Here is a 26628-nt window from a genome sequence, read left to right on the forward strand (position 1 = left end):
TAGCCTCTCCTCTCCATACTGTCACGCCCTGATCTGTTTCACCTGTTCCTGTGATTGTCTCCACCCCCTCCAGGTGTCACTTATTTTCCCCAGTGTATTTATCCCTGTGTTTCCTGTCTCTCTGTGCCAGTTCGTCTTGTATGTTAGTCAAGTTTACCAGCGTGTTTTTCCCGTACTCCTTTAGCTTTTCTCTTTTTGCTAGTCTTCCCGGTTTTGACCCCTGCCTGACTCTGGACTACTTTCCCGCCTGCCTGATCATCCTGCCTGCCCTGACCTAGATTCTGCCTGCCCTTCAGTACCTTTTGAACTCTGAACTGGTTTTGACCCTTTTGCCTGTCCACGACTATTCTCTTGCCTTACAATATTTATTAATCCAATAGGGTACGACTCCAACCATCTGCCTCCTGTGTCTGCATTTGGGTCTTGCCTTGTGTCGTGATACATACAGCCTTCTGCCATGGGAAAACACAAACTCAACTCAACTGTGTACTGTCAGTCAATGTCAGATATGACAATCATTTGATTGATAAGGAGATTATGTGAACCTTGTAGATTGTTACTTTTTTCTCTATCTGAATCTTACTCTCTCTATGACAATATCTATGGCCAATATGGGCTGTGTACCCATTGTCTAAGGCCATGGTGCTCAGCTTAGCCTGGTTCATCATGTTCAAAACCACCCTATTATACAGTGCCTTCAGAAAGTATTCAGACCCCTTGACTTTTTCCACGGCTTTATTCTAAAAATGATTAAATCGTTTTTTTTTGGCTCATCAATCTACACATAATACACCATAATGAGAAAGCAAAAACAGATTTTTAGAAATGTTTGTTAATTTATAAAAACGGAAATATCACATTTACATAAGTATTCAGACCCCTTACTCAGTACTTTGTTGAAGCACCTTTGGCAGCGATTACAGCATCGAGTCCTCTTGGTAATGACACTGCAAGCTTGGCACACCTGTATTTGGGGAGTTTCTCCCATTCTTCTCTGCAGATCCTCTCAAGCTCTGTCAGGTTGGATGGGGAGCGATGCTGCACAGCTATATTCAGGTCTCTCCAGAGATGTTCGATCGGGTTCAAGTCCAGGCTCTGAATGGGCCACTCAACGACACTCAGAGTATGTCTCGAAACCACTCCTGAGTTGTCTTGGCTGTGTGCTTAAGGTCGTTATCCTGTTGGAAGGTGAACCTTCGCCTCAGTCTGAGGTCCTGAGCGCTCTGCAGCAGGTTTTCATCAAGCTTCTCTCTGTACTTTGCTCCATTCATCTTTGCCTTGATCCTGACTAGTCTCCCAGTCTCTGCCACTGAAAAACATCCCCACAATATGATGCTGCCACCACCATGCTTCACCATAGGGATGATGCCAGGTTTCCTCCAGATGTGACACTTGGCATTCAGGCCAAAGAGTTCCATCTTGGTTTCAGCAGACCAGAGAATCTTGTTTCTCATGGTCTGAGAGTCTTTAGGTGCCTTTTGGCTTTTACTGAAGAGTAGCTTCCATCTGGCCACTCTGCCATAAAGACCTGATTGGTGGAGTGCTGCAGAGATGGCTGTCCTTCTGGAAGGTTCTCCCAACTCCACAGAGGAACTCTAGAGCTCTGTCAGAGTGACCACTGGGTTCTTGGTCACCTCCATGACTAAGGCCCTTCTCCCCCGATTGCTCAGTTTGACCTGGCGGCCAGATCTAGGAAGAGCCTTGGTGGTTCCAAACTTCTTCCATTTAAGAATGATGGAGGCCACTGTGTTATTGAAGCCCTTCAATGCTGCAGAAATGTTTTGGCACCCTTCCCCACATCTGAGCCTCAACACAATCCAGTCTTGGAGCTCTACGGACAATTCCTTTGACCTCATGACTTGGTTTTTGCTCTGACATGTACTGTCAACCTTATAGAGACAGGTGTGTGCCTTTCCAAATTATGTTCAATTAATTGAATTTAACACAGGTGGACTCCAATCAAGTTGTAGAAACATCTCAAGGATAATCCATTGAAACAGGATGCACCTGAGCTCAATTTTGAGTCTCATAGCAAAGAGTCTGAATACTTATGTAAATAAGGTGTTTCTGTTTTTAATTTTGAATACATTTGCAAAAAATTCAAAAAACCATTTTGTCAATATGAGGTATTGATGAGGATTGATGAGATTGATGAGGATTTTTTTTATTTAATCCATTTTAGAATAAGGCTTTAACGTAACAAAATCTGGAAAAAGTCAAGGGGTCTGAATACTTTTCGAAGGCACTGTACACAATACATACTAGTATAGCGAAAAACTCCAGTCAGTCAGTTGTATTGACCCGAGAGAGGCTGCATGGTGTCCGTCTCTCTATTGATGAAGCCGCATTGATCTGCGTGTCAATGAACAGTAGACCTGTGCAGAAGGAATCGGTGGAGTGCTCAACACTTAAACAACAACAACTCACAACCTCAGCATGACATCAAGACTTGAGTACATTTTGAGCTGAACAGAATATACCCATGATGTTTTTATATTTTGGTTTTAGAGCTAAGAAGAGCACTGAGACTGAGATTCTCCTCCGGGTGTTGATGTGTCATTCCCGTTCCCTTCATAATCAGACAATTATTGAGATCGTATTTCAATAATCTCACACATAATACGTTTGACTTGGATACAGAATGCATGAGGTTGGTTGAATAGTGCTTAAAATGTGAATGAAGGGAAGTAAATTAGGTAGTTTGATTAATCATAGCTCACGATTGCACACACAGATTGCACACACACCTGCACTGTCTCTCCACACCGTAGCACGCAGATCACCTTAGCACATATTCATTCCCTTACGCACACACAGATATGCACTTATGATGGAGCCGACAGAGATGGTCGCCTCGCTTCAGGTCCTTAGAAAACTATGCAGTTATTCGTTTTTTTTATGTATTATTTATTACGTTGTTAGCCCAGAAAATCTCAAGTGTTATTACATACAGCCGGGAAGAACTATTGGATATAAAAGCGATGTCAACTTACCACCATTCCGACCAGGAATATGTCTTTCCCTAAGCGAATCCTTTGTTCGGACCTCCACCCTGGACATGAGATCTTATCCCAGAGGCTGGCCCAAAACAATGTGGTCGCCGCAGGAGAGGCAGACGGAGTGGCCTCCTGGTCAGACTTAGAAGGCGAGCACATCATCCACCGCTTCCGAGCATATTACTCGCCAATGTCCAACCTCTAGATAACAAGGTGGACGAAATTAGGGCACGAGTTGCCTTCCAGAGAGACATCAGAGATTGTAACAGTTTCTGTTTCACGGAAACATGGCTCACTCAGGATATGTTGTCAGAGTCGGTACAGCCACCCGGTTTCTTCACACATCGCGCCAACAGAAATAAACATCTCTCTGGTAAGAAGAAGGGCGGGGGTGTATGCCTTATGATTAATGACTCATGGTGTAATCACAACAACATACAGGAACTCAAGTCCTGTTCACCTGACCTAGAATTCCTTACAATCAAATGCCGACCGCATTATCTACCAAGAGAATTCTCTTCGATTATAGTCACAGCCATGTATATCCCCCACAAGCAGATCCCTTGTTGGCCCTGAAAGAACTTCACTGGACTCTATGTAAACTGGAAACCATACATCCTGAGGGTGCATTTATTGTAGCTGGGGATTTTAACAAAGCTAATCTAAGAACAATACATCCTAAATTTTATCAGCATATCGAATGCACGACAAGAGCAGGTAGCATTCTGGATCATTGCTACTCGAACTTCTGCGATGCATACAAAGCCCTCCCCCACCCTGCCTTCGACAAATCTGACCATGACTCCATTTTGTTGCTCCCAGCCTATAGACAGAAACTAAAACAGGAAACGCCCATGCTCAGGTCAATACAATGCTGGTCTGATCAATCAGATTCCACGCTTCAAGATTGCTTCGATCACGTGGACTGGGATATGTTCCGGATAGCCTCAGACAACAACATTGATGTATACGCTGACTCGGTGAGCGAGTTAATTAGCAAGTGTGTCGGAGATGTCGTACCCTCTGTGACTATTAAAACCTTCCTTAACCAGAAACCGTGGATTGATGGCAGCATTCGCGCAAACCTGAAAGCGCAAACCACCGCTTTTAATCATGGCAAGGCGACCGGAAATATGACCGAATACCAACAGTGCAGCTATTCCCTCCACAAGGCAATCAAACAAGCAACGTGTCAGTATAGAGACAAAGTAGAGATGCAATTCAAGGGCTCAAACATGAAACGTATGTGGCAGGGTCTACAGTCAATCACGGATAACAAAAAGAAAACCAGCCCCGTCGCGCACATCGATGTCTTGCTACCTGACAAATTAAACAACTTCTTTGCTCACTTTGAGGACAATACAGTGCCACTGACACGGCCCGCTACCAAAGCCTGTGGGCTCTCCTTCTCCGTGGCCAATGTGAGTAAAACATTTAAACATTTAAAACATCCTCAGAGCATGCGCAGACCAGCTGGCTGGTGTGTTTACAGACATATTCAACCAATCCCTATCCCAGTCTGTTGTCCCCACATTCTTCAACATGGCCACCATTGTTCCTGTTCCCAAGAAAGCTAAGGTAACTGAACTAAATGACTATCGCCCCATTGCACTCACTTCTGTCATCATGAAGTGCTTTGAGAGACTAGTCAAGGATCATATCACCTCCACCCTACCTGACACCCTAGACCCACTCCAATTTGCTTACTGCCCCAATAGGTCCACTGACGATGCAATCGCCATCACACTGCACACTGCCCTATCCTATCTGGACAAGATGAATACCTATGTAAGAATGCTGTTCATTGACTACAGCTCAGCATTTAACACCATAGTATCCTCCAAACTCGTCATTAAGCTCAAGACCCTGGGTCTTGACCCTGCCCTGCGCAACTGGGTCCTGGACTTTCTGACGGGCCACTCCCAGGTGGTGAAGGTAGGAAAGAACATCTCCACCCCGCTGATCCTCAACACTGGGGCCCCACAAGGGTGTGTTCTCAGCCCTCTCATGTTCTCCCTGTTCACCCATGACTGCGTGGCCATGCACGCTTCCAACTCAATCATCAAGTTTGCAGATGACACTACAGTGGTAATCCTGATTACCAACAACAACGAGACAGCCTACATGGAGGAGGTGAGGTTCCTCGGAGTGTGTTGTCAGGAAAATAATAGGAAAATAACTCTCACTCAACGTCAACAAAACAAAGGAGATGATCGTGGACTTCAGGAAACAGCAGAGGGAGCACCCCCCCATCACCATCGTCGGGACAGTATTGGAGAAGGTGGAAAGTTTTAAGTTCCTCTGCGTACACATCACGGACAAACTGAAATGGTTCACCCACACAGACAGAGTGGTGAAAAAGGTGCAACAGCGCCTCTTCAACCTGTCGGGCTGTATCACCACCTGGTATGGCAATTGCACCGCCCTCAACCGCAAGGCTCTCCAGAGGGTTGTGCGATCTGCACAACGCATCACCGGGGCCAGACTACCTGTCCTCCAGGACAGCTACAGCACCCGATGTCACAGGAAGGCCAAAAAGATCATCAAGGACAACAACCACCTGAGCCACTGCCTGTTCACCCCGCTATCATCCAGAAGGCGAGGTCTGTACAGTTGCATCAAAGCTGGAACCGAGCGACTGAAAAAACGCTTCTATCTCAAGGCCATCAGACTGTTAAACAGCCATCACTAACATAAAGAGGCTGCTGCCAACATACAGACTCAAATCTCTGGCCACTTAAATGAATGGACTTAATAAAGGTATCACTAGTCACTTTAAATAACACCACTTTAATAATGTTTACATATTCTACATTACTCATCTCATATGTATATACTGTATTCTACACCATCTACTGCATCTTGCCTATGCCACACGCCATCGCTCATCCATATATTCATATATACATATTCTTATTCATCCCTTTACATTTGTGTGTATAGGGTAGTTGTTGTGAATTTGTTAGATTACTTGTTAGATATGACTGCATAGTCAGAACTAGAAGCACAAGCATTTCGCTACACTCGCATTAACATCTGCTAACCATGTGTATGTGACCAATAAAATTGTATTTTATTTGACTCATCCACACACACACACACACACACACACACACACACACACACACACACACACACACACACACACACACACACACACACACACACACCACACACACACACACCAGTGTTAATTTGTCAACGAAAACAGTGACAAAAATACTTATCAAACACCTATTTTTCAGTGTCAATTGACGAGTGCTAACTGACAAAATAGACCCAGAAAAAAACTATAACTAAACAAAAATTATTTCTCATTTCGGTTGACATAAACAATTTGAGGCTAAATTATCTCTTTGACTAAAATTGGATTAGCATTCGGTTTTGCATTCGGTCTTGTTTGAATCAACACAATGAATAAAGTGGACAAGACTTTTTGGAGAGATTGAGAGCTTTTCAATGTTATTTGTTTATCCCAATCAAAAGCATGCATGACATTAGCAGATTGTTAAGGCTTTCTCATTGGAATATTGCAATACGGTGGAAAATAAATGCCATGCCCAGGTCATTCACTAGTCACCTCTCTAACCGGCATCTGTTCTCCAATTTGGTGGCAACAAATCATTGATGCAACAAAGGTACACCCCATGGCTACTCTTCAGGTAGTATAAGCTCCCAGTAGAAAAAGGGCCAATGTTTGGAGCCACTTTACTCATTGTGTTGATTCAAACAAGACCAAATGCAACGTTTCCACTGAGAAGTTTTGTTTATTACTGCATTTTCACCCACAAGTTGACGGGAAAAATACACCAACCTCAAGAGACATCTGAAAGCGCATCATTCCAATATATACGCTCAGGTAATAACAGATTGATAATGCTGGCTAGTTAGCTTGCTGCAACCTATCAGATCACTACTTATGACAGAACTTTGATTACAATATACCTACAGTATGTCAAGCGGCAGGGCTCCAGACTACAACCATTTAGTCACATTTTGCGATCCTTTGACTTGGCTCTGCGAGTTACATTTTTAATTGGTCACATCAGTGCGGGCAACCTTCATTGTATGGCCACGTCACTCAAAAGTGAGTGCATTATCCTCATTATTTCTGTAATGAAAGTGTCTTCCCAGATACTGGGCCTGTTTCGCTGAGGCCTGTCTTGCTGGGGCCTGATGCTGTGTTAAATGAGCCACTTGATGTGTGCTCTGGGAGAGAGAAAAAAGCCTTTTAATTGTATAACATTTCTAAATCCTATTATGGGAAATACATAGCTTTGGAAGCAAATACTGTTGGTCTCAGCTTTCTGTGGGTCTAATTTTTATTTGTCGTCGTAATATTGAGCTCAATAGAAACTATTCAACAACTGAGATATTTGATATTGCTTTAAATGTTGACTTTGGGCATGAAAAACGGTCCCTTTTCGCCACTTTCTAAATTTTCTAACAGAAATGGGGTGTGCCTTTGGTGGTTCTTCAATATATCATTCTGGTCATGCGCACCATAACCAACATTTAGTTTGTTAGCTAGTTTGTTAGCTAAGCTAGCCACTTTAGCTAGCCAGTAACTGCTCCAGTATGTGTTGACATCATTTTAAAGGATTTGTTTTTGGACCGAAGCTGTAGAGATCTTTAAGAAATGACACTTCTGTAACCAAATATCGTATTCATCCTTTTTTTTTACGCATTAAATTACCTGGTATGATGGTGCATTGATCAGTTATACAGTTTAAAGCCGTTCTTTTTGCATTTTTGCCCAAAGTCGACTGTTAATTACGATACGAAGCGTACGAAATGGGCAATTGCGCATCAGCCATTGCAAGTGCAATAGGGTAGCAGGCTCCAACAGCAACATATTTTTTAGGAAATAACATTTACTGTTAGATTAATACATGATTACTAGCAGTGGGTATTATATTTAGTGTTAGCAATCTAGCAAATGTGTTTTGAGTTTTCACTTCCTCATGGTGGTGAATTAGCCCCAAAATAAATGTGCCTATGATATTAGTGCACATAAAGATGTAGGAAAATTCATCTAAATTCAACAACACAATTCAGAAAATTCTGGAGTCCTATTTTGACATTAAAATATAACCCTAATAATACCCTATTGTCAACCTACAATTCATAGCAATCACTGGATTAGGTTGTACATCAAAATATCTTGAATCATGCATTCCTGCTTGGACAGATGAAACAACTTATTTATTGAATAGCTTACCATCTCAGTAGTATATTACACAGTGTCAGGCACTGTGGATGACTTTATAAGGTGATAAAAAATATATTATATTGTGTGGCGCTGCAGAAAAAATTGGTGCAACCAAATTATGAGCTGGTGCCACCAACTGAAAAGGTTAGTGGCACCAGTGCCACTAGGGGAAAATGTTAGTCTGGAGCATTGTCAAGGGGTGTGATTTTTATCTGCTGCAGAGTAATGTGTTCCTCTGCCAATTTGGCTGTTGGGAAGAGAATCATGCGATAGTATGTTATGCCGAAACATATGCTGGTACAACAAGGCTATGTATGTTTGTGCACATGGAAGTCAGTGATTTATGTTTACTATAGATTAATGAGGCAATAAAAATGTGATGTGACTAAAATGAGACTGAACTAAAAGGGCATTTAGTTGACTAAAATGACCCACTGTTTATGTCATTTTGACAATAACTAGACTAAATCATTATTTAAAAATATGACAAAAACTTAGTGATCTATTAGTTAAAATAACTAAGACTAGACTAAATCTAAAAAGAGTGGCAAAATTAACACTGACACACACACACACATGCACACACACACACATACACAGGCACGCACACACACACACACACACACACACACACACACACACACACACACACACACACACACACACACACACACACACACACACACACACACACACACACACACAAACAGACACAGCCTGTGAGATGTTATTGGATCGGCTGACAGTGCTCTTTACCAGGAAGTCACCCACAGCCAAATCAACCACATGTTAAAGACCTCTATTAAAACTTCCTCCCACCTCCACACCAACAACAATGCAAGGCTCAGAGTGAGTGACCACAAAAATACCCCAACACACACACACACACACACACGCCTGCACGCACAAACACATTGTTCTGCATCATTTGTTTGCAGAGCCTGTGTAATGCTATTTTCTCCCCAGTCTCCCGCATTGCATTTGTAAAAAAGTCTGAAACAATTCCAGGTATGTTTTATTTCATCATAGTTGATACCAGAGGATATAAGCTTGTCATGCATATTTATGCATATAATTACATTCATAATGCAGTGTGGAACACCCAGAGGTTCTGAACAAAAAAATGAACATTTATTTAATGTCACCTTGTGAGAGAGAAGGAAAGAAAGAAAACAACAGTTCTCTGGGAAATGGGAGGAACAAAAGGTTTGTGTGTGTGTGTGTGCATGCGTGCGTGCGAGTTTGTGTGAGCGCACGTGGATATAGATTGTCTGGCATTAACAATGCCTGTCTCTGTGTGGTACGCATGGGCTTCTTGAATCACACTTCTTTCAACCTCCACTGTTTCCCTCACTTCTAAACGACATTCTGCCGCACTAATTAGTGTCCCTCACCGCAGTTTGCAAAAATGTAAAGTTTTTAAAATCACAGGTTCAGGTAGGAGAAGGTGGGAGGAGGTGAGGAGGGAGGGAGGGAGGGAAGAAGGGAGAGAGGGAGATGGCAATGATACCGCACAAGACCCTTTTGAAGTTCACACCAAAGGAGAAGTATTTTTTACCCTGCATTGCAATCTCTGTGTGATGCTCAGCTCAGTTTGAAACACAAAACACACACAGTGAGAGATTCATCCACCTTCCTAGCCACTCTGACACATAATCAACACTTATACAATACTCTAGCACACTCTAAACCTAGGGCTCGATTCAATCCGTATCGAGCTGAAGATCAGCGCTGTAGTGCGATTGAAATTGAAAGGTCATTTCAGATTTAGCTGACATATGCAGCGTTTACCGTGAACGCAGGAACATTGTATTTAAATGTCAATCAGGCTACGACACGGAACTTCAGCACTACGGAGTGATTCGAGCCCCTACACTCCAACATCTACCTCATGATTACTATCATCCACCCTGAGATAACAACACCCCAAATCACAGTGGACCTCCGTCCTCAAACAACTCATATTGCCTCAAGTTAGGAGAGTTGTAAAATAGATTTTAGTAATGTGATTGGGTGTGCCGAGTCTCTTTTTCTAATTCGCTGAATTTATGGATTGATATCTAACACCTGCTCTAAGACGTTGAATGTTCATATGCAATATTTTCCTATTTTGATCTACAGGACACCATGCAGATATGGGGCTGGTATATCTGAGGTTAATTTAAGGTGACAAATAGAGAGACTTTCTAGAATATGGAGTGAGGTGTTGTTTTGTGAGGAGTTCACACAAAGCCTTCTGTCTGAATACAAAGCACGACCACAGAATGCTCGGACTGCTAAACAAACAGACCATCTTAGTAGACATGTCTGTCAAGTAGAAAGAGTGTGCTGAACATGTAGAAATACAAGTCTGACCACAATAAGCATCACGCATACATATTCTATTTCTAGTTGTGGTGGGTAAACAGTAGCAGCATAGCTAATATAAAGAGCATCATTTTTGATACACTTTGAAATGGATAGGGTATATCCTTATCATTTGCACCATGCATAAGTAAATTCCAGACGGATTAAATTTCTACTTGTGGTGGTTGGTTAGCAACAGCACAATTTATAAAGCCTAAAGAGCATCATTTCCAGTATGCAATTAAACTTGTCAGCTACCTATCATTTGGTGTAATTTAAGTGTAATTTAGTCATCAGTGATGCTTTGCCCCCAGCCTCATCCCAGATGGTGATAAAGTGTTTTCACATCAATGAGAGAAAAAACAGCTAATCCAAACGGGTAGGATGCCGTCCCATGTGCTCTCTGTCTGAGTTTCCTGTTATAGCCTATGGATGTGTCCCAAATGGCACCGTGCGGAGGCTGTGAATGACTGGTTCTGACGCCCATGCATACATGCACCACCAGATGGCCAGCACATCACACAACCCCCTCACAGGCAGCCCTTGGCCCCAGTGACGGGCATCTAGGCTGGGGCAGTGTCGCTGCGTCTTTCCCCCACCACAGTCAGGTGGAAAGGTCCGTGCCAAGATTCTCAGTTTCTCTGTGGCCCTGTTGCACCCCACAGATGGGAAAAGCAAAGCAGCTCCTCTGAAGGATGCAGACAGCATCACAGAATTGAATAGATTTCTATATGAGTGTTATATTGTATCTCTAAGGCCATAGCTCTCCAGTGGCGACATTCCACTGGCCCTTGTGGTGCCCGTCCTCTAATACAGTAAATTCTGCTTTTGAGTCTGAAGCACAGTGGGACAGAGTACGTCAGCATAAACACACACACACGCACGCACGCACGCACGCACGCACGCACGCACGCACGCACGCACGCACGCACACACACACACACACACACACACACACACACACACACACACACACACACACACACACACACAACTCTGCCTCTGAGACACAGTGGGACTGAGTGCGTAAGCAGCCGCCCTCCTTCGGACAAACCTCATCACAGGCTCCTCAGTCCTCCCTACTCACAAAGGAGTGAGTCAATGAAGGGGACCTGGAACTATAGGTCACTGCCAACAGAACCTTGAACCCCTGTGGCATTAGGACAGTACAGTTATCATGTATTCTAATTGGAACCAACAGGACCCTGAACAGCTTCTACCCCCAAGCCATAAGATTGCTAAATACTTAGTGCGGGTAGCTATTTGGTTAACTATTTAACTATCTGCATTGACTGTTTTTGCGCTAACTTTTTTAACTCATCACATACGCTGCTGCTACTTTATTTATTTTATTATCCTGTTGACTAGTAACTCTATTCCCATCTATATGTATCTACCTCAATTATTCGTACCCCTGCACTTCAACTCGGTACTGGTACCCCATGTATATAGCCAAGTTATTGTTACTCATTGTGTATTTATTATTACTTTGACATATTATTACTTTTCTATTATTTCTCTATTTTCTCTCTCTCTGCATTGTTGGGAAAGGCCCGTAAGTAAGCATTTTGCTGTTAGTCTACACCTGTTATTTACGAAGCATGTGACAAATAAACATTTTTGCAAACCTTTGTGTGCGATAGTCCTGTAAAGTATCCCTGCCTGGCTCTTTTTCCCAATCACGGTGAAGTATCCAGTCCCTTTCAGCTTTCCTGTCACTGACTGTCATTGACCACAAAAGGGGCCACAGATGGCCACACAGATCCATTAAGCTCTACTCTCTCAGTAGGGAGGCCTTGTGTTTTCTGCGGTCTCAACTGACTCAACTGAAGTGTATAATACAACCCCTTTTGTGTTGTCTGGTGTTTCTCTGCCAAACAAAGAGCTACAGGTGTACTATTTGAATTTGATCACTATGTGGCAGGACATGCAAATTGTAGTTGTATTTGAGGTTTAAAAAGCCTTCTAAAGTTTGTAATTTCCACTTTAAAATGCCAGAGTTGATTTATCTTAACAAAAAATGTATCAACCTCTACAAAAATGTACATTAATTTTAACCCACATAAAAATGTACATTTCCTGTTGTCGCAAAATACTTTTTTTGCTGTGAGAAACTGGTCAAATTAATATTGTCACGCCCTGACCTTAGAGATCCTTTTTAAGTCTCTATTTTGGTTTGGTCAGGGCGTGAGTTGGGGTGGGCATTCTATGTCTGGTGTTCTATGTTTTCTTTTCTGTGTGTTTGGCCGGGTGTGGTTCTCAATCAGAGGCAGCTGTCTATCATTGTCTCTGATTGAGAACCATACTTAGGTAGCCTTTTTCCACCTGTTTGTTGTGGGTAGTTGTTTTCTGTTTTGTGTGTTCACACCTGACAGGACTGTTTCGTTTCGTTCATTCTCTTTATTATTTTGTTTAGTGTTCTGTTGTATTTAATAAACATGGACACTTACAACGCTGCGTTTTGGTCCACTCCTTCTTCCCAGGACGATCGTTACAAATATAGAATATCTGTATAGACCTTCCCCAGAAATGTATTTTATGCAAGCTCTGAACAAAAGCTTTAATTAGACCTTAGAAGTTCAATCGACTTCAATACAGAATGCAGAATCCGAAAAAAGAATGCAGATCCACTGGAAACATGCTTACTGAATGACCCAAAGGAACAGTAATTTTACTCTGTTTTGGGATGACATTATAAATGATCCTTTTCCGGGTTTTCTTTAAGAAGGGAACAGAACTCTCTCTGTTAGATCCCACCTCTATAGACCATATAGTTAAATTGTCCTAGCTACAATCTCATTGATCAACTATTGAATGACTCAATATCCTCAGTCTTCGTCAGGCATAAACTGTTCAATACAATTTAACTTCATGACTTAATGAGCAGAAGCTTAATCATCAAATCAAATCAAATGTATTTATATAGGCCTTTTTACATCAGCTGATATCTCAAAGTGCTGTACAGAAACCCAGCCTAAAACCCCAAACAGCAAGCAATGCAGGTGTAGAAGCACGGTGGCTAGGAAAAGGCCAAAATCAAGCATCCACAAGCTACTGTGCCTCACATCTGACAGAGAGAGCCATCTATCAAGTCATTTGTTATAACACCGAGTTGCTATAAGATGTGTGTAGTGTTCCTTCATCATTTTGATCGCTTTAACTCACTTGCTAGGAAGCATTGGCAAAATACTGCACTTGATAAATCATTCCAGAATTGACGCACCGATGTGAACTATGTCTGTGTCCCCTATGGCCCCTGGTCAAAGGTAGTGCACTACATTGGGAAAAGGGTACGATTTGAGATGCAAACGATATTTCACCAAGGATTGGCACTTAACAAAGGCATAGTAAAGTCACAGTTCATATGATGTGTGATCATATTCTGATCTTATTCACATCCTTACATGTCTTGACTGGCATGGTGCTAATGGATTCTGAAGCAGACATGCTGTAACACTCCATGATGACATGTTCTGTCTGTGGGATCACTTCATCATCAGCAATATGCACACACACACACACACACACGCACACGCACACGCACACGCACACGCACACGCACACACACGCACACTGTACACTTCTCTATCAGGTCCATCGTTGACATGATCCTTACCTAACAACATCGCTCCCAGTGTAATGTCCTGTCTCTGAATTATTAAATTATTCACACAGGCATCCTCTCCTTTACGCCTAGTGCATCATGGGTAATTACATTTAGCCCTGGGAGTGGAGAACAGGTGTTAATTAAGTAGCTATGTATTGGACGTAGGGGCTTCTCTTCATAGGTTTCAAGAAAGGTCAGAGTTCTCCGTGTGGAGTACGGAAGTTATAACACTGACAAAGTGACAGAGGTCTCTGTGGACAAACGCCGTAGAGGAGCAGAGCTTCAAACGGCTAATGTGGGCAGCTACTGCAAGCCTCCCAGGGGATAATTATTCCAGGCCGACCAAAGCCAAACTAAATGTACAGAACTGGAACTAGAGGCAAGTGGAGGTAGGTGGGGATGGGATGCAACCCGTTTCCGGTAACTGTTGTCTTCTCTTTTTTTAAAGTGTTTTTCCCCCTGTATACTACACTTCCTATCCAACATGACACCATCTTAAAGACACAGTGTAGACACTTACAGACATAGCAACCCACTCATAAACATAAACACACACACATGTACACACATGTACACATGTACACACACAAAGACACACAAACACAATATTTGGAGTACTAACTCATGAAACAGGAATACGACATCATCTCAGCTGGGACCAATTAGTTACAGAGAGCTTTGAATCGTCAGCGAAAGCCGAGAACTGAATCCCACTCCATCTTAGCTCTTTCTCTTACTGCCGCTAGTTAAACCTGAATACTGATATCACGTTAACAGCACGTCTCACATCTATCTACCAGCAGGGATATGCAGGCATAGGCACAGAAAAAATACAAATTCAACACCTGATACCTAATGTGCAAAGTGAATAATACTGTGTGGCTAATAGCTAAAAAGACTGCATAGCTGCATCCTCCAAGGCTCGTTTCGGAACCTGCGATGACTGAAAGAAACTGACCAAAACTAAGTTGTCCTATTTGCTGGTGGGTAATGGTAGCCTACCTTACTCTCAACTGTTTGTCATGTGTAATATATTAGACGTAATCAAATTTCACATTGTATGAGGATTCATTAGTAGTATTTTATACGTTTTTTATTACACATGGAGGGGTGGGGGCTTAGACTCCTATGGGTGGGGTGTGAGATGACGAGGTGTAAAGGTACCTGTATGGACCATAGGCTGTATAGAACTGACTGGACACAGTCATAGCCAGTTAATGAATGGATTTCTATGAGAAACGTACCTGGATGGAAACGTCACTGTAGGAGCCCCCGATGACTCCAGAAATGGCCAGAGGGACATCATCCTGGATGGGGTTGGATCCGTCTGGACAGATGAACCCCGGCTCGTGCACCTTAGTGAGGGAGGCTCGTACAAACTCCAGGCTCTGCTCCAGAGCGTAGGTGTCCTTAGAGCAGGTGTCCAGGATGTGGGCTCCCAGCTTGAGGCCTGGCAGCAGCCTCTCGTCCGCGTTGATCTCATCCAGCGCTAAAAGCATCGCCTCCAGTCTCTGGATCCCTCTCTGCTCGTTGATCTTCCCACAGTCCTCCACCCCCTCACCCTTCTCGTGCACCGGGAACAGTCCGCCGATCACCAGGTCCCCGTCGATGGTGATCTCCCTCTTGGTGGAAGGGGGGAATCTGTTGTTAGGGCTGGCCAGGGCCTCAGAGATGAGCAGGTCAAAGAGGAGCAGGTGAAGGGACCACCAAGGGGCAGCCTTGGCCCAGAGCCCGGGGCAGAGGAGGCCGGTGGTGGGCATGGTCAGGTCGTCTGGCTGGGGTCAGTGTAGTGGGTTGTGGGTAGGTGGGTGTAGGAGTGGGACACAGAAGGGTCTTACAGGGGCTGAGGCTGGGCGAGGTGGATCACTCTAGAGCCCACTCTTGACACTCATGTCATCTTGGTTATTCACTGCAAGTGGAGGAGAGGAAAATTAATAATATATCATTGTTCATGTTACAATTCCATTAATGTTATGGTACTTCAGTTATAAAAGTGACTGATACAAATTTGTAATTCAAAGAGCATTTTTGCCCCCTCCAAAATAAAAGCACAGAATTTATTCCAAACCATCCAAATTGAGGTTCACAGATGCTATTTGCTCCTACTCGTGGCAGGAAGGTGTGAAAATCCAGACTTTCCTCACTACCTCCAGTCCAGTTTAAAGGGAAACTTCACAATTTTGTCAACAAGGCTCTTTATCCACTTCCCCACAGTCAGAAGATCTCATGGATACCATTTTTATGTCTCCGTGTCCAGTATGAAGGAAGTTAGAGTTAGTTGCGCTTACGCTATGGCTGGACGTCTATGGGTATCATAGACTTCCAGACATTGCACTAACGCTAGTTAGCATTGGCTTTTGAAACTAACTCTAACTTCCTTCATACTGGACACAGACATACAAATGGTATACACACGTTCATCTGTCTCTGGGGAAGTGGCCTCGTTGCCCAAATCCCGAAGTATCCCTTTAAGGTGTAAAGGGAATAGATGTCTTCATTTTTCCCATACATCATTGAACAACCTCTACATGTTTATCTACAGCCCTTCTATAAGAGCTCTCTTTCTTAAAGACTGCAGGTGTTTGTGACTCTCAGCACATTCCTCAAGATGCACTTCACCCCAGCAACGTATCTTGTGCCACATAACCAGGCTGTCAGCCATCTCAACAGATGAGTGAGTGAGTATGTGCCACTGTGTGTGTGTGTGTGTCTGTGAGTGTGTGTCTGTGTGTGTGTATTTGTGACCCGTTTCAGGAAGCTAGGCGTATGTCGCACGTCACTACTTCACAGAAGAGGCATTTGAATGTAATTTATTTATCAAAAATGTGTTTTGGAACATGTGAACTTTCATCTGCCTTAATACAAAACGAGGATGCCATCTGTAAATACTAATAAAATTGTTAAATTACGAGCTTAGTTGGTTTACCCACAAAAAACGACGGGAACCTTCCCGCTAGCCATGATTGGCTGAGATAATGGATGGGCTGAACGTGCAGATAGATGAGTTCAGATTGGTCTGCCATTTAGCATGCTTCTGTCTATAATGTGAGCTCCGCAGTATGTGTAGATAATCCTTGCTACCACTACTTTTTTTAAAGATATAATGTTATCCATGGAGAACTGCAAAAGTGTTGCTACTCCTCTCAACAACATTGCTGCCCTGAGTTTAGCAGGCACTATCGACAAAGATTAGTGGGAAAAAGTTTTGATGGACTACTTTCTGCACACAGTCAGTGTGAACCGGAGTGACTTGACATAACACAGGCCAAACAAGCTGTACAAACAAAACCGAGTTAAAAGGTTTCCAGTCTGCCGTAAAGCATTCATCCATGTACACTGGTAATTATACGTTTCTAATTTTGTCAGAAAGTCATTTTCATTGCAAGTTAAAGTGTACTGTTCAAACGTTAGTTTGCTGCCTCGCAAGCTAATCCATTTGAATTGCTAGTTATAGCATAATGTTAGCTAGCTAGCTCACATTGAACCTAGTTGGTTAGCTTTAACTACCTGTACATTCATACTAGAGCATTTCATGCATGGTGCCTAGCTATGACAATCAGTGTTGTATTGCTAGTAGTATGGGTTGGGATTATGGTTCATTGTTTAGCTAGCTACATGTCTTAAGAAAATACTCCACTTTGCCAGATTACATGACCCATCAAGTTAGCCAGGTGTGTCTGTGGGTGATTACGGCCATATATTGTATTTCATGAACATGTGTATAAGTCTAGACAATAGTGACCCATCCACTTAGCTAAATGTGGCTGGGGGGTGGTTATCACATTTCTTTCACAAGTGTGCTGATATGGCCATACTCATATTCGTAATTGTATCTGTAAATTGACACGTGACAGTTGGATAGGATGATACACGTGATCAGAAAAAACTGAAGTGTTTTAACATTCCTAAATAGTTGTTGGTAATTTACCTCCCTGCATGTTCTCACAGCAAAAAAATATGCCGATTAGGAGCAGCTCGCGGAGGTGTCAGTGCGTATGTGTGTCTGTGTCTGTGTCCTCATTTTGTTGCAGGCAGCCAAGTTTGCTGTCACTCAGTCAGAATGCGCATTAGCATTTTAGCTTTTTTCCCTACCCTTACCCAACTTGTTAGATATTATGCACATTGATAGCTTGATAGCAAATGTCCTCGCAATGTGATTTATCATAGTAGCAGGCAGCAACAATCTAAATGATCAGACCGAAAACATGCAAAGAAAAGTGATCCTGAAATTATGAGGAGAAATAGATCTTCACTCTATCCAATCAGAGCAGTAGTATCAACAGCAGCAGTATCAAGTACCTCCCGGGTGGCGCAGTGGTCTAGGGCACTGCATCGCAGTGCTAGCTGCGCCACCAGAGTCTCTGGGTTCGCGCCCAGGCTGGGCTGGGTTCGCGCCCAGGCTCTGTCGCAGCCGGCCGCAACCGGGAGGTCCGTGGGGCGACGCACAATTGGCATAGCGTCGTCCGGGTTAGGGAGGGTTTGGCCGGTAGGGATATCCTTGTCTCAGTATGTAAAAATGTAATAAAATGTATGCACTCTACTGTAAGTCGCTCTGGATAAGAGCGTCTGCTAAATGACTAAAATGTAAAATGTAAAGCCAGTTGAGTTATTTAGACCATGCAAACGAGTGACTCAAAGACAGTACAGTATGGTTCAGAAACTCTCTGACTAACACATGAGAAACATGCTTGCTGGCACCCGAAAAAATTCTCGGATCATAATTGTATCAAGAGAATTGCCCATATCCGTTTGTCACGATCGTTGGTTGAATTAATGGACCAAGGCGCAGCGTGCATAGAGTTCCACATGTTTATTGGATGAAACTCACAGAAAACAATAAAGCGCAAAACGAAATGTGAAACTAATGTAGTGCTCGCAGGCAACTAGACATAGACAAGATCCCACAAAAACCCAGTGGGAAAAGGCTGCCTAAATATGATCCCCAATCAGAGACAACGATAGACAGTTGCCTCTGATTGGGAACCATACCAGGCCAACATAGAAAGGAAAAAACTAGACTACCCACCCTAGTCACACCCTGACCTAACCAAAATAGAGAATAAAAAGGATCTCTAAGGTCAGGGCGTGACACCGTTATTATACTTGTTTTGTCCGACTACTCGGCACACCCCTAGTGTGTTGGTAAGCATCATCTAATAATTATTAAATATTTATACAATATTTTTATCTGGACACTTTCTATTTTTTATATTGCTACTATGCAAATATAGAAGTAACCATTTCACTGTGACAAATAAATGTTGATTTTATTTGTGTGTTTACCAGAGATGGTAATGTGAAGAACAACATCACCTGCACCAAGGTCAGATTAGGATATAGGCCAAGGTCTAGATAATAGTATTTTAACCTGGAGTTTTTCCTTATTGTAGGCTAGTACTTTCACAATTTTTAATTTTGAAATCTTTGGTTGATTAAAGAGATGGGTGGGGCTAAGGCTTAAGAGGGTATAAACAATGCTGAATAGGTGTAGACAAAGAAGAGCTCTCCAGTAGGTGTACCAAAACATTCAAGGGCCATTTTCTCAAAAGTGAGGTTACAAGTTCATTAACTTTCAAAGCATAATTACTTTCCAATTGTTCCTCAACTGCAGTGTATGATATACAATTTGTAGCTCTGATTCTCTACTTTTCTCCAATGTAAAAAACACAATTTCAAATGTTACTACATAAGACCGAATCGAGGTGGTTGGTCACGTTTCACTCCTCTGCCTGGATTTCCCAGCACCCAAATCTACTGCCCTCTAGACATTTAAATACCTATATTCTCCCATTTTTCCCTAATTCCTAATCTCTTTTTCTCTGTCTTTCTCTCTCTTCCACAGCCACACAGACTCTCCCTCTGATTTTCTCTCCCACCCTTCCTCTTTCTACCATTTTGCGCATAATTAAAAAATAATTATAAATAACAATGCTTCAGTTAAAGTACCACTGGTTCATGTGGTTCCTATTAGCCTGATAGTCTTCTCTGCATCCTAAATGGAACCATATTCCCTATAGTGCACTACTTTTGAACAGGACCCATATGGCTCGTGGCAAAAGAAGTGGACTAGGTAGGGAATATGGTGCCATTTCGGGTGCACAACTTGTAATCTGTCAATTATAATGCTCCCTGAGTATGTTAAGCTTTCCATGTGTTTGTGCTCTTCATCGAAACATGATAGAAAGTCAAATTCTGGGCAGTCCAATCTATCATCTGTGTGCATGTCACGTGTCACTTGTTGATAGATATCACGTTCCTAAAGTTAGCATTTTCCACCTTGGCAAGTTTATTGACTGTATTTGTAGCAATAGCAGTAGGAAAGGCTTCCACATAAGACATGAAAAAAAGGGCAGCACATGTTTCATACTAGTGTAGAAAGTGATGTACTGTTAATGTCTCCTCGCCATGAGAGGGCGTAATCACTCTATGGAATACTTGACCTGGGAAAAGGTTATTGGGGTTCATGCATGTTCCCGGGTGGTCTTTTGAACTAGCCTTTGATGTATTACTTGTTCTATGTAAAGCTAGCAGTTGGATATTACATATTAATCATCTAAGTGATAAGCTATTAGGCTCATCTTCATATCCACACCTTACATAATAGGTGACAGAGGCTGGGGAACAGAACTTTTCAGTTTCTGTTAGGAATTACAGACTTTATATGCTGTTTTGCATGACGGTGCTACCGACCACAGCACTGAACTAGCTAGCATGCAAACTGTGAATGAATGAGCCTCTGCTGTGAAGCTTTCTATTCAAGACCAAGAACTGCGGTTGAAAATTAGCCGGCTGGCTAAAACTGGTAACTTTTACTAAAACGTTGATTAATGTGCACTGTCCCTGTAAAAATACAAATAAATTCAAACAATGCAACCAAACAGACTTACGAAAGGACTATACAATTACAAGTGAGTGGAATAACAAACGGACTAAACAGCTAAAATGTGAGAGGAATTAAATTTGATATCTGATTCAAGATATATCAATAATTCAAGAATGTCAGACTCAGAGGAGGATAGGAGAGGCGAGAGGAAAGGTGAGAGCTTGCTGCTGTTAACAAAGTGATATATTATAAAGTGGATCTGCTCCAACCATTTCATGGTGATGGAAAGGACAAGGAGAGTTTTACTCTAAGGATTTTTGGGGGGGAATTACCTGTCAAAGCTTGTGCTGACACAACAGACAATGATTTAGCCACAATCCTTCCAACCAAACTGGATTTCTCTGCCACAAGCAACTCAATTTTCTATGGGAAAACTCTTGGAAAGTTTGATGTTTTTGGTGGAAAGCAATACTTAGCTCTTTTTCAGAGTTAATGCTCACACTCAAGGACGTTCCTTTTGAGTAGTCAAGGGAGGCCGATGAGGTTTTCAAATACTTGAAACAGACCCTCTCAGTGCCACCTATCGTGTCATTCCCTGACTTTTCCCGAGCCCTTCCTCATTCACTGTGATGCATCCAAGATGGCAGTTGGTGCTGTTCTCAGTCAAGTGCAGAATGGCAGAGAATCAGTGATCGCTTATGCTAGTCACATGTTCAACCCATCTGAGAGAAACTGGTCCACATATGACAAGGAACTCTACTCTATAGTGTGGTCCATCCGATATTTCATACACTATCTGGGAGGCAATCCGTTCAAGGTCGTAACTGATCACATACCACACGTGTGGCTCAGGATGATCCCACTGGACAATGACCCTACAGGGCGGAGAGCACGATGGGCACTGGAACTCAATGTTTACAACTACGTGGTCAAACACAGGGAAGGAAGAAACATGCCAATGGCACTGAGTTGTCACGCCGCCCAGCCCGTCTGACATCTCCTCAAAGTCCCCATCACAGTACGCCTCCTCTGTAACATCCAGACTACTGTTGGCCTTTGCTGATGCCAACTCCCAGTTACATCTGGCTTGGGGGAAAAAAACAGAAGGAGCAATACAACAAGGGAAATGTTTTCAAACCAGTTGGTGATCTGGTTTTCATGACCGATCCAGCCAAGCTGTACTGCAAACTATCCCTACGTTGGAAGGGCCCATCCAAAACCCTACATCTGTTCGACACAGATGTGTCGGAAAAGGTTATTGGTATTCATGTACGTTCCGAGGTGGTCTTTTGAACTATCCTTTGTATGACTTGTTCTATGTGAAGCTAGCAGTTGGATATTAAATATTAATCTTCTAAGAGATTATACTACAATCTAACATGAAAACTCCATGAGATCTTACAGTAAACTCCATGAGACATAAGATGGGAGACTGGACACACGCAAGGCGTTGGAGATCGGGGAGGAAGTCTGGCCACCCTTCATCTATCCGAGAAGATCCAATCCAGCTATCAAACAGCTTTGCCCTGCTTGAGACGGACCTACCAGCCCCGGGAGTCAGCATGGATCCTGGGTGTATACCAACAGGCCGCCCAGTGGCATCCTCTCCAATGGCCACCACAGTTCAGCAGGTCGCTAACCCATTGGATTCCATCACGACCACCATCAATGTAGGCAGCCCTATGGTGAGAGATTTTGGCCTGCCTATGATCTGTGGACTGACCAAGGTCCACTGTCACCCAGGAGCCCATGTCCATGCAATCAACTCCCTTCTGCCCACGGTTGTGGCCAACTACTCCATTGACACCATCATCACTCACGTAGGTTTTAACGACTTTCATTTTAGGCGATCATTTTACGCTAGCACAGGGAAGATAATCATTATCTCTTGCCCCCTCCCATGCTATCAAAGGTGTCCGTAACGTTTCAGCCGACTCTTCGCCCTGAACAAGTACCTGAAGAAACTTTGCAATGACAGGAATCTCTTTCTGTGACAACTTTCATTTGCTGTGGGAGCAACCAGAATGTTTTAAAAGAGCCAGGATTCACCCTAACCGCACATTTTGATTTTGCCCATCCACACCAGACACGATCAGGACACGCAGGTTGAAATATCAAAATCAACTCTGAACCAACTATATTATTTTGGGGACATTAAAAAACATTAAACATTCATGGCAATTTAGCTAGCTAGCTTGCTGTTGCTAGATAATTTATCCTCGGACATTAACATTGGCTTGTTATTTTACCTGAAATACACAAGGACCTCTACTCCGACAATTAATCCACAGATAAAAGGGTAAACCAAGTTAGTTTCTAGTAATCTCTCCTCCTTCAGTCTTCTTCTTCTTCTTTGGACTTTATATTGCGGTTGGCAACCAACTTTAAGGTGCATTACCACCACCAACTGTGCCTTTAAACAGCTTGGAAAATTCCAGAAAATTATGTCATGGCTTTAGAAGCTTCTGATAGGCAATTTGACATAATTTGAGTTAATTGGAGGTGTACCTGTGGATGGATTTTAAGGCCTACCTTCAAACTCAGTGTCTCTTTGCTTTACATCATGGGAAAATCAAAAGAAATCAGCCAAGACCTCAGAAAAATAATTGTAGACCTCCACAAGTCTGGTTCATCCTTGGGAGCAATTTCCAAACGCCTGAAGGTACCACGTTCATCTGTACAAACAATAATACTATAATAAATATAAACACCATGGGACCACGCAGCCGTCATACCGCTCAGGAAGGAGACGCGTTCTGTCTCCTAGAGATGAACGGACTTTGGTGCAAAAAGTGCAAATCAATCCCAGAACAACAGCAAAGGACCTTGTGAAGATGCTGGAGGAAACAGGTACAAAAGTATGTGTATCAACAGTGAAACGAGTCCTATATTGACATAACCTGAAAGGCCGCTCAGCAAGGAAGAAGCCACTATTCCAAAACCACCATAAAAAAAGGCAGACTATGGTTTGCAACTGCACATGGGGACAAAGATCATACTTTTTAGAGAAATGTCCTCTGGTCTGATGAAACAGAAATATACATTTTTGGCCATAATGACCATCGTTATGGAGGAAAAAGGGGGATGCTTGCAAGCCGAAGAACACCATCCCAACCGTGAAGCACGGGGGTGGCAGCATCATGTTGTGGGGGTGCTTTGCTGCAGGAGGGACTGGTGCACTTCAAAAAATAGATGGCATCATGAGGTAGGAAAATTATGCGGATATATTGACGCAACATCTCAAGACATCAGTCTGGAAGTTAAAGCTTGGTCGCAAATGGGTCTTCCAAATGGACAATGACCCCAAGCATACTTCCAAAGTTGTGGCAAAATGGCTTATGGACAACAAAGTCAAGGTATTGGAGTGGCCATCACAAAGCCCTGACTTCAATCCTATAGAACATTTGCGGGCAGAACTGAAAAATGTGTGTGAGCAAGGAGGCCTGCAAACCTGACTCAGTTACACCAGCTCTGTCAGGACTAATGGATCAAGATTCACCCAACTTATTGTGGGAAGCTTGTGGAAGGCTACCCGAAACGTTTGACCCAAGTTTAACAATTTAAAGGCAGTGCTACCAAATACTAACTGAGTGTATGTAAACTTCTGACCCACTGGGAATGTGATTAAATAAATAAAAGCTGAAATAAATCATTCTCTCTACTATTATTCTGACATTTCACATTCTTAAAATAAAGTGGTGATCCTAACTGACCTAAGACAGGGAATTTTCCTATGATTAAATGTCAAGAATTGTGAAAAACTGAGTTTAAATGTATTTGGCTAAGGTGTATGTAAACTTCCGACTTCAACTGTATGTGTAAATGTATTTTGCAACGCTTGTGCACGTAATGCGAGAGGTGTGGTCAGCATGTAAGCAACACAGAACTTGGAAAGCATAAGCAACTCCTGTTGAAATGGCACTACGGTTGTTGTGAGTAACCTAATTTATGTTACTTTAACTCCACCTTCTGGTGAGTTTATACAAACTGTCATCTTCTACTATTCTGTTAGACTGGAGACTGTCAGAAAACGTGTTTATAACGTTAATAATTTGTTTGTTATTCCATTGGTTACCTCGAGGCAGATTCCCCAGGGGCAGAGTGTCCCACAGTCATTGAATATAGGGCTTTTAAATATTAGAGCAATCACTAGTAAAAGCTTTCTTGTGAATGACCTCATTACTGAGCTCAAAGTTGATTGCATGTTTCTCACTGAAACGTGGCTATCATCAGACTGTTGTTCCTCTCTTATTGAAGACTCCCCCTGGACTACAGCTTTTCATACTCTCTCAGAAAATGGAAAAAGGGTGGGCGGGCAACCTCTATTTTTACTAATACTCTCAGCTGTAAGGATATTTCGTTTGGCAACTTTTGGTCTTTTGAGCATCATGCTATACTGTTTAAATGTCAGCATCCAATGCTGGACATAACCTTGTATAGGCCACCAAAGTCCTGCCCCACTTTATTTAATGATTTATCTGAATTATGTCCTTGAGAACTATGATAAAATCATTGTGTTGGGCGATTTTAATATTCATGCTGAGAAAGAGACTGACTAAAAGGCCGTATGAATCTTTTGAGCTCTATGGACTTTTCCCAACATGCTACTGGGCCCACTCATAACCGCAGCCATACTCTGGACCTGTTAATTACCAAGGGGCTTTCTATTGACATATCCTCTATTCTTGATGTTGCTTTATCTGATCACCACTGTGTATTTTTTACTACCTTGTTGCCCATAGCACAGGGTAATACTGAACACATTATTAAGAAACACTATCCTACCTCTGAAGTTGCTACAGATTTTATTGAATGTATGAACAATTCTCCACCACCTATTCAGCCTTCCTCTTGTGATGATTTAGTTGATAACTTTAATAGAAAATTAAGGGCAACCATTGATGCCATAGCTCCATTAAAGTTGAAAAAGGCCACATCACCCTTGGATGAGTGAGGAAATTAATCAATTAAAGAGAAATTGCAGAAAGGCAGAGCGGAAGTTGAGAAAGTCAAAGTTGCAGGTCCGTTATGATATTCTGAGAGAGCAACTTGGCATATATAAAAAGGCAATTAGAAATGCCAGACGGGCTCATTTTTCTAACTTGATCACTATTAATCAGAATAATTTGAGAGTGGTCTTCTCGACCATTGATGGCCTGATAAATCCTACCCCCTCAAACCTATTTGAACTTCCCTCCACATCTAAATGTGATGACTGTGCGGCATATTTAAGAGATAAGATAATCAACATTAGGCTGGGTATCAGTCAAGCAAAACCTGATGAGAAGTTTGATGATATGTTCCCTAGTCTACCACGCAAAGGCACTACAGATTTATTTTCCCTGTTTGACACAGACATGCTCAGGAAAGTGATATTACAACTTAAGACTTCTACCGGCCTTCTAGATCCTAACCCCACCACCTTCTTCAAAAACAGTTTTTGATAGCATATCTGAAGAAGGCAGCCTTAGTTAAAGTGGGAGATTATCTTAGAGCCAACCGAGATGCCAAACAGCTCTCTCTCCTTGTACTCTTGGATTTAAGTGCTGCATTCGACACTGTTGACCATGATGTCCTTCTGGACAGACTGGAGAGGTGGATTAGTTTGGGTCCGGTACTGTTCAGTTTATATATTTTACAAGGG

The 26628-nt window shown here is 42.6% G+C and overlaps 1 protein-coding gene across 1 annotated transcript in view; it reads right to left on the reverse strand.

Moving 5' to 3' along the window:
* The window catches only part of LOC120025985 (metabotropic glutamate receptor 2-like), a 44727-nt gene extending 28670 nt beyond the window's left edge, over positions 1–16057 (reverse strand). Inside the window, exon 1 of the mRNA XM_038970763.1 lies at positions 15406–16057. Coding sequence (XP_038826691.1) covers positions 15406–15921 — 516 coding nt within the window. The 5' untranslated portion in view covers positions 15922–16057. The remainder of the gene's footprint in view (positions 1–15405) is intronic.
* Positions 16058–26628: the final 10571 nt, after the last annotated feature.

This window comes from Salvelinus namaycush, chromosome 2, assembly GCF_016432855.1.
Source record: "Salvelinus namaycush isolate Seneca chromosome 2, SaNama_1.0, whole genome shotgun sequence".
Classification (NCBI taxonomy): Eukaryota; Metazoa; Chordata; class Actinopteri; order Salmoniformes; family Salmonidae; genus Salvelinus; species Salvelinus namaycush.